General features: G+C 36.4%; 1 protein-coding gene across 1 annotated transcript; it reads right to left on the bottom strand.

Annotated features, from left to right (window-relative positions):
* Positions 1 to 385: 385 nt before the first annotated feature.
* Positions 386 to 9016, bottom strand: wfs1a (Wolfram syndrome 1a (wolframin)). Its single transcript, XM_079424351.1, has 9 exons — positions 8459 to 9016; positions 7579 to 7655; positions 6327 to 6471; positions 6004 to 6177; positions 5754 to 5831; positions 5417 to 5571; positions 4801 to 4938; positions 3967 to 4655; positions 386 to 2887 (listed from the first exon to the last, which is right to left on the bottom strand). The coding sequence occupies exons 1-9, from the start codon at positions 8715 to 8717 to the stop codon at positions 1714 to 1716; spliced, it is 2889 nt and encodes a 962-aa protein (XP_079280477.1). The 5' UTR covers positions 8718 to 9016; the 3' UTR covers positions 386 to 1713.
* Positions 9017 to 10111: the final 1095 nt, after the last annotated feature.

The raw sequence follows: 10111 nt of genomic DNA, 5'->3' as shown, positions 1-10111 counted from the left end.
AATGCAACCAGGGAATAATAGCTTGAGTTTTTCAGGGCACACACACACTCTCTCTCACACACACACACACACACACACACACAAATTAGGCCTATACATGCAAGCATACACACAAAAACGCATGTTTATCATTATCCAGTGTTACTAATGTGTATATCTACGATGCCTAAACATATTCTATTGACTCTTAATGGAAAAATAAAAGAGGCAAATGGAGGAATGTGATTAAATTAATATGACCTCTGTATACCTACTTAGATTTAACATTTTTTTTGTTTTGCCATAGTGCTGTTTCTCAGTCTATCTGTCTGCTTCTGGGTATTTAACACACACACACGCACAAACACACACACACACAGCATCAGACCTCAGAAGGACAATAACTGTGAATCTTAAAGGCACTTTAATTAATTTTTACATTTTCACAAAAATAAAAACCTAACTCCAAACATAATGTAAACAGGTTTTACATCCACTTGTCATAGAACCTTGAAGGACAACATCTGTGTGAAGATGGTTTTTCCATTTAACAAACAGTAACATCATCAGAGTGTTAGCTGTATGAGTTTATGCAGATGTTTATGAATGATGTAGACTCAAATGTTATTTAAAAGACAAAAAAAGGGAAAAACGTTATTTAACTAACAAAAAAAAAATCTATCATACAAATATGCAAGCAATAAATGAGTTATAAAGGTCAGGCTGAATTTCTGAAGGTCAGAAACATTGGTTCATAGATCAAATTTGATTTGCATATCTGCTTTTTAAACATTTTTGTATGTAAACGTGCATTAGAAATCTTTGACCATTGTGTCATATCTCGCTGCTTTATTGCTTATGTTCTGCAAATGAATAGGATGCTATGAATACAGAAAATGCTAATTTGCGCAAAACTTGCTGAAAAACATGGTTAATCTATGGAATGAGGGCAGTTGAAAAAACACTCAATGGATAATTTAAATCCTTAATTTGTAGCACTTGTAAATAATGAGTAAATTTAATTTTGGGTGAACTATTTTTTGTAGACAGATTACATTCACATTTAGCACTTTACAATGTAACTGTCATTAAACTTATACACGACCAGTCAAAGGTGTAGAATAATTATGTTTTTTATGTTGTTAAAAAAGCATTTATCAAAGCTGCATTTATTTGACCAAATATACAGTAATACTGTGAAATATTAATACAATTTAAAATAACTTTTCTATTTAAGACAATTTATTCCTGTGAAGCTAAATTTTCAGCAGCCATTACTCCAGTCTTCTGTGTCACATGATAATATTTGACCTGAAGAATCATGTGAGAATAATTCAGATATTGTAAATTGTAATAATATTTTTCAATATAACAGTTTTTACTGTATTTTTAATCAAACAAAAGCAGCCTAGGTGAGCATAAGAAAAATCATGTTCCAAATTTACTGGTGGTGAAGTATCAAACAATTAACAATTTTATAATAGCTATGGAAAACAATCAAGCTAATATAAAAGAAATTGAAAATTTTCCCAATGCCACAACAATAACACATAATCTTTAACAACACAAGAATTAATAATCTATTTAAAAAAATAATAATGTTTCCAGAAAAAATAGCAAATTGTGTTTGGAGTTTAACAGCTCTTTTAAATTCCTCTGACTTTGAATAGGAAAAAATTCCAAACATTTTGACTGTGATTGAGATTAATGTATTTCTGTCATGTTTTCTTCTACTTACACATTGATCCTAGCACAGAGAAAGGGAGCAAAGAAGAAGTCAAATGCAAATTGAATGGCTTTAAGCATGGTTTTCCTCCAGTTCCGTTCAATCTTGACCTGTCGTCCCTCAGGCACCAATGACGAGCTGCAGTCCAGACAGTGTATGGCTTTCATTTCAAATGCAGGTAATTTGGTACCCAACTTCCCTTCCAGCTTTGTGCTGAACTCTACCATGCTGCCTGGATCGAGGTTCAGTATTACCTGTTTAAACTCATGACTCGCCATTAGGAGGATGTCACCTGCCGGATCGTCAAGTTTCGTGACCCCATCCACTGGCATGCCGACCGTCACCTCAAAGCGATAACTGTTGAAGCGTTTAACGTGGCATTGATGTTTAGCAAAGGCCTTTATCCGACAGAGCTCCTCCTCTTCCTGCTGGAGGAACAGCATTGTGACATTGACAGGCTCGACTCTCATGACATTTGCAACCGGAGACGTATTATTCTGTGGTTCACACTTCGGATAAACCTCACCATAGAGACACCGCAACCAGTCTCCCATAAACACCGGTAGCAAGTTTATAACAGACTGAGCTCCGTTTTCCATCTCAGCTACACGAACACGACGGAATATTCCTGTCCAGGTGACACGATGACCCTCCAGATGGCTGCAGAAGAGCTGTGTTTGAGCCATCCCGCGATCCTGCCAGGCACGTGGGCCGCACAGTGTACCATATTCCTGCCAAGTGATTGTGGAGTTATACACCTTCAGACCTTCAGCATTATAGACATAGACGCCGCAGAGTAAAATCACTGTAGTGATGCACAGGAGGATCAGTTTGACCGGACCTCTGTGGGTGATGGAACGGAAGACATTTAGGATGGACAGGCTGAATCGAGTCCAAAGCCGCAGGATCACAGGGACGGCGCACACTGCCAGCGTCACCAGCATTTTAGTCAACTCCAACTCAAGGAACCACTTAACCATCTGAATCAGCAGCATCGCCATCAGACCCAAAGCCAAAACGGGTAAGGCAAACAGGACGAGGAAGTAGGCCACACAAGTGCGGATAAGGCCAATGGTGGTGGAGTTCCGCAGCAAGACCACAGAGAACTCGCACCACACGAAGCAGACCAGGTACGGCACCAAGAAGCAGTAGGTCCCTCTGAATCCCCTCATGCGTGCCATACTATACATAAAAAAAATAGGTCTGGTTAGGTACTGTATGGTCATGATATTTAAACACTGTATCAATATATATTATACTAACTTGATTATTTGATTGAGGAAACTGTTACTTGCCCTATTGGGTCAGTGCTATATCTTATTTAATTTTATTTATTTAAAAACAACTGCGGCACTGGTTGTGATATTGGTTTCTTCTAGGTAAAATTATCTAGCTGGCTTGCACAGATGAGTAGCCATCTCGAAAATTGCAAGAATTAATTGTCATATTCTTGATGGCATAATAATGATTTAAAAATTACTAATCAGTTAGCAATATTTTTTTCATTATGTCTTTATTTTCCAGCAAAAGTGTTTAATTTAGTTCCTTTGTCATTTTTAGGCAATTTTTCTTTGTACAGAAAATGAAACGTGTAATCAATAATTGAAATGTATAATCATAGATAATATTTTTAATAATCTTCCGCTATTATTGCAAGTTTTCTTTGTCAAAAAATTTACATTTCATGAAAAAAAAACATTTACGTTTAAAAAGTGCATAAATATTGAATATTGAATAATTAGACATTAAAAAATGTTCATGTAAATAAAAAATTATAAATTTAAACTAATACATTTTTTGGCAAATTTTCTTTGTACAGAAAATGTAACATTTGATGAAAAATGTGTGTGTGAAATGTATAATCATAGATAATATTTTTTTATAATTTTCAGCTATTGCAAGTTTTCTTTTGTGAATATATATATATAACATGAAAACAAAATATATACAGAATATATATATATATATAACATGAAAACAAAATACATTTTTTATTCATATAAATTTATCATTTTAAACATATAAGCATTTTATTGTCTAATTATTCAATATTTAGTTTTTCGTGTTTCGTGTTCATATTTATTTCAGCTGTATTTCAAATAGCAAAATATGTTGTTGTATTTTTGGAAATAGCCAAAACAAAAAAAAAAGAAAAGGTTTTAGTTTAAATTTGGTTTTAGTTTACATAAAATAACCCTGGTTCAATCCAGTGGATTGGATGTACATTGCCTTAAATAGGTACAGTAAAAACTTTATTTTACCTGAAGAACAAGTAGAAAAGGTAGAGGTAGAGCACACAGGGTACACTGAGCTCCAGCACCAGTGATTCTCCTAGAGGGAGAGTTGTGAAAATTTGTCCCAGCATCCTGGCCATCGCCATTTCCTTCGGCAACCTGCTGGTCAAGGCACACAAAGATGAAGCTACCTCGATGATGAGTGCCCTTCGTGCATAAGCTGCCACAGATGGGCTCAGGCTCATGTAGCTCATTGCCGTGAAGAAGATGGCCACTGTGGAAAGCTCCGAGCATGGGATCCAGCCTTTATCTGCTACTGGGAAGGTGAAGATCATAAAGAACACTGATATCATGAAGTAGAGGTACTGCTCCAGGTTGTTCCAGCCAAAGTTGGACTCTGCTTGCTCCACGTCCAGGCTGGGCTCGAAGCGTGTGAGGAGGGCAGTTAAGGCACTGCAGTTCTCCCATCCTTTGCTGCTCTTGAAGACTCTCAGTGTGCAGATGGCCATGGAGATAAAGGAGAGGTAGAAGATGAGTAGCGGGATAACGAAGGCAAACAGATCAATGGTGAGATTGGAGACGATGAAGAAGAAGATAAGGGCATTGACGTGTTGCGTTGGGATGATGGTGCTCAGCCACTGGACACCAGCACGAGATGCCCAGTCAATTAAAAGTTCCTTCATCTCAATAATCGCATGGAGAGGGTACTGCAGACCCTACAGGGTGAGGAAAGACAATGAGTCAACATTTGCATTTTACAAGAGTACAGTACTGTCAAACAAAAGTTAGATAAATAGCTACATCAACAGTTACTATGCCAAGCAAAGTTTTATACATAATTTTTGTCAATTCGTTTTTCACCAAGAAGTGGGATTTTATGTCGAGGGCTCTCTTCATCGCACCACTGCGTCTGGTAGCCAATATCATCCCACTGCCCGACATTCCCCAACTGGACTTTCGATGACGCTTATGAGTGACGGGGGCCAATTCATTTTTTTCCTGTATGAAAATAGCAGCATTTTTTTATGTATTAACAAGCATAAAGCTGGTTTTATAAACTTACATTACGATCTCATTGGTGGACATTTAAGTTAAAGGGAAAGTTCACCCAAAATTAAAATTCTGGCATCATTTACTCAACCTCATGTCATTACAAACAAAACACAAAATATATATTTAAAAAAATGTCTCAGTGATTTTTATTTCCTTACAGTGAAAGTCTTTTGCTTTGGATCTCACTGAGTTTCATTATAGACAAAAACAGTTTTCCACAAAAGACAGAAAGTCACACAGGTACAACATGAAGGTGAGGAAATGATAAGAGAATTTTCATTTTCAGGGCGCCTTTCTCATAGACAAATAAATGATGATAGCTTATATATTCATCAAACACCTCCCATTTTAATTGATGTTTTGACAATTTGCTGCTTTGTGAAAACATCTGCACTTATCTCTATCTTCTTCCATAGCACCTCACCATTTCAAATGTGGCTACATCACTTTTCCTTAACGTTTTCTCCTCTCCCTTTGCATCTACGCCTGAGCTTCTCAGTGTGGGAGTGCACGCAATGCCTTCTGTGAACTTTTTCGTCATCTCCACAAAATCTTCCACATTCACATACTTAGAACTAGCTGTAGAAGGACAAAAATGCATAGTTGTAACGAGTTACGAGTATCTCCGGCTAAAATGTTGAAAATTATACCTCAGGTTGGTTTACCAACCATTCAGTTCCTTTACCAACCATCCTTTACTGTTCTCAAAAAAACAAAATTCAATGTATTGCATTTGTGTACACACAAATATGTACACTTACATTCATTAGACACCATGGTCTCCAGGATTTTCCTCTGAGTATGAATGCTGGGTGTTACACCATATACAGCAGGTTCACCTATTTGGAAGAATGGATTAAAATAAGAGTCACTACTAGCAAGACATGTTAAAAAAATGTATTTCTTAATCACAATCAGGTGTTTATTTAACAATGCCACCTGTTTAAGATTTAAGGTACACTAGGATGGAAAATGCTGTTTAAAAAAGAAAGAAAGAAATCTGCCAGTTACCTGGTACAGTATTGACCTGGTTGACATTCTCCAGCATCTCAGACATGGCTACTTTCTTCTTTCTGTCAGGATTGAGTTTCCAATACATCGACATGGCTGCTCTCCTCACTGCCTGTTCAAACTTACTCTCTGAGGACAGCCTTCTCACTTCCTGTGCATTCTCTGGTGTGATGCCTGCCAATAGAGAAGTATAGAAGAATGCATTTGGGATTATTACAAGCAATTTGTCAAATACCATTATAACAATTTTTCAGATTATATTGACATAACTTGCACTTGAAGGTATGTTCTCAATGTTCCCTGTTTTCTCAGCTTCTCCTCACCTTTATTTTGGATCCAGCATTTCTGAAGTAGTTTGGCTGCATCCCTCCGACCTTGTTTTGCTGCCTTCACAATCCATTCAACAGCTGTATGGTTATTTGTCTCTGTGTCTTTTTCTTCTGCCAGTTTAAGGTAGTATTTACCAAGCTACAGCACATATTAAAAAATATACATTAAAATAATTAACCAATAATGTTTTAATTTCTCAACTGACATACAGATCATAAATCGTGTGCATAATAAACCAAACTTCTTTTGTTTAGGGTAGTTTGCTTAGATTACAACATAAGAATTAGACTACATTTCCCATCAACCCCTGCATCATTTTGATGAACAATAATAACTGGCCTAAGAGGCTCAAAGCCAGACTGAGTATCATATAACCATATCTAATCTTAGCATGAATGCTAAACCCTGATTATTAAACCATGGTAAGCCGCTTCCCAGTGTGCCTTTAGCAACACAATCATAGATTAGTGCAAAATCATTAACAGAAAGTAAACTATGCAGTCAAATGTTTGGCCCATCTACTAGGCTTATCTCCACCCCCATAATGCTTTATGTACTTGAGCCTAATTGAATAAAAAAAAGCATAGATGTGGGATTCATTTTGGAGGAATAGAGGAAGTGGAGGTCTCAAAGAATAGTCAGGGCTCATCGTTTAATGTATGTGTCAACAGTATGTATGTCAGCTGAGTCTGTATATGCAAACACATTTGCTCTGACTGTGAGAGTATGTGTGAGAATATACACGTAGGAGCAATCGAGTTATATTGAGACTGGGCTCATCTTCCAGAAAGCTGAAAATAGACACACTCATCATGGCCATGCCAAAAAGGACGCACTTTAAGGCAGACAGAAACACTACATAATTTAATTTGTATCAGAAAATACACTGTAGATCGTTTAAAATCTTAAAGCTACGTTATAAACAATTGTGTTCTTTATATAGCATCACAGTGCCAATACCATCACAATCAGTTATGGTTTAAGTTCTGAAATCACAGCACACATGTTCAATCAAAGAAGGCTGTTGAAGAAAGCAACCCAATTGCAGAATAAAATTCAGTCCACTTCAATATTAAGTTATGAGATGTCATTTCTTTGCTTGTTACCAGTTTATACACTACATATTTTTTTCACAATAAATTGTCAACATTTTATGACCAGTTTCACATTGTCATATTATTTCAATATGACAATATTCATAATTTTAATATTATTTCAAATACATATGTGTGTTCGTGCACTCACTCTACTCTGTGCTCTAGGGTCTCCAGCCTCAGCCTTCTCCAGGAGTTCCTCAAAAGGCAGATCTTCATCCATATCATCTATGAAAGGTAACAGTCACTTACAATTATGATAACACTATTGTGGCACAATATTGAAGACTTCACAATCCACAAATCAATTCAGCTCTGTTCATCTTTGAAAAAATAAAAATAAATAGTTAGACCATAATCAGTGTTGATTAAAGTTTCAGAACAATCCAAGAATTACTTTTTAATTAAATTATAATTTTTGAATGGAAACAAGAGCTTGAGTATGCCTGAACAGACATAGTTTATCTATAGATTCCTGCCAACTGAGTTGTTTTCTTGATTCTTTGTCATTGATTTAATCATGGCCTCAATATATTTAATAGGTTGCAGCTGAAGGGATCTTCAAAGTTGACGTCTCCATTACCTTCAGACACTAGGCTGAAACCAAGCCGCAAAAGCAAAATCAGAGTAAATAAATGTTCCCTTTAGATTTTCAAGTGAGAGGTGGATCTATTTCTTGAACACTGACGTCCTAATAAAGCACACTGGTTTGTGATAAAAATAGGATTCATGTTCTTGGTGAAAATAAAGCTAGCACACACTAGCATGTGTCAGTAGCTCTGCCATGTCTCACTGATTACCCTCATTTGGATGCATTTATTGTAATGCGTAATGAATGTATATCAAGAAACTACATTTAATATGGTACTATCAAAAAATATCAAACATAATAAGCCTGTTTGATTTTTGACAAGGTAAATATCTGAAATAATTTCAAGGAGTTAAATACAATAAAGAAATCTGAAATTGGATCATACAAAAACTATTTTCTTTAGCAGATTGTCCTTCAGCTTTCTTTGTTCTTCACTTACCACATTCTTCAGCCTCGGCCTGTTCCTCAGCCTTTCTTATTTTCTCCTGCATCAACACCTTTTGGGCTGCAGCCAAAAAGCTCCGTTGACGTGGGAGTTTACTGGAACCCGCTGCAGGTGTTTTGGTGGAGGACAGAGAACCTTCAGGAGGAGATGTAGATTGTGTAGGATCAGCAGAAATGGTGATGCTGGGTGTGGCTGGGTCATTGGGAGAAGATAATGGTGATTTTGATAATGATGAAGATGTTGTAGATGGCATAGTTGGAGTAGTTTTAGAGATATGTGATGATGTAGGAGTAGGTTTTGGTGTTGCTGGTTTTTCAGGTGTTGATCTGGCTGTAAAGTTTGAGGTTTTAACATTAGTTTGTTTTAATTTAGTATCTTGAGTTGAAGAAGGAGTGGATTTAGGTGGCTGGTCTGGGCTGCCAGAACTGGAGAGAGGGGGGCCCGCCGTCTCAGTGCCTGGAATGGATTTAGTTGATGGGTTGAGACGTTTGTGGGTTGCACTTTTCTCCTTGAGAGTCTCAGGAGATGGTGGTGGGTTAGCACTAACATCCTTCTCACCTAAAAGACATAAAGAGCATAGACTTTGTTTACAGAGAGCACCATTTCTTTTTCACTTACGCTCATTTCTTACAAATGTGTTCTTACACGATTGGTAATATGCTTTTGACATCTAAACTCTACTCCATACACCACACAAATGTATACAGTATACAGTGTATAGGCTACCAGCAAAGAATAACTTTATCAATTGCTCTCATTTCTTACATATTTAATTAGCCTGTATAAATAAATTCATAACATGGTTTTTACATGTTAACTGTATTTTTATATACATTTTTATAACCTACTACATATACCTAATAAATGTGTGTACACAATATACACAATGTGTTTTGACAGACCTTGGAGAATAACTGTACTGAAATTAAAGGTAGTTTTAGTAATCAAAATAAAAGGAAACTGAATCGAAACAACTTACTCATTGAACAGTCTTCCTCAATATATGGCGTAACACAACAAAAAATAAACTCTTTTTAAAGTTTTCTGTGCTGTCCACACATTATAGCTCTGTGACACCGGAGCCCCGCAAGGAATCGCAGTTAAAACCCATAAATATCTCCAGAGAACGAGCTTCGATTGGATAATTCAAGTGCCAATCAAATAGTTCCTCTCTGATTGGATAGGAATCGAGCAGTGTGAATGGCGTTGCCTAAATTGTCATCATCACACTTAATTTGGATTCGCATGACAACAAAATATATCAGTTTTACTGTGGCGAAGCTTAGAATAGCGTCAAATAATACTTGTGACCCTTTTTATCATTATAAAATCATGAAGGAGGTTCAGTGAATGACCTATGGGCAGCCACTAGATGTCAACGAAGTAATAATAATATATTTTTGCTCGCACAGTGGTGTGTAGCCTATGCTTGTTCACAGAAGACGCAGTTTGTGTTGTTGCGGGACACTTATGCAGCTTCCAAATGTTCAAATGTTTTATCAAACAGGATTGATAAGTATAATTCAGAGGACGAGAAAATCAGCCTGTTTTAGTGTTGTGATAATTATTTTTAAAGCCTAATAATAATAATAATAATAGTTCAAGAATAGTTTTTAGTCAGATAACATAAAAAAGACAAGACACCTT

Source organism: Barbus barbus (genome assembly GCF_936440315.1).
Source record: "Barbus barbus genome assembly, chromosome: 8".
NCBI classification, from domain to species: Eukaryota; Metazoa; Chordata; class Actinopteri; order Cypriniformes; family Cyprinidae; genus Barbus; species Barbus barbus.
This window is presented reverse-complemented; position numbering and strand designations above follow the sequence as displayed.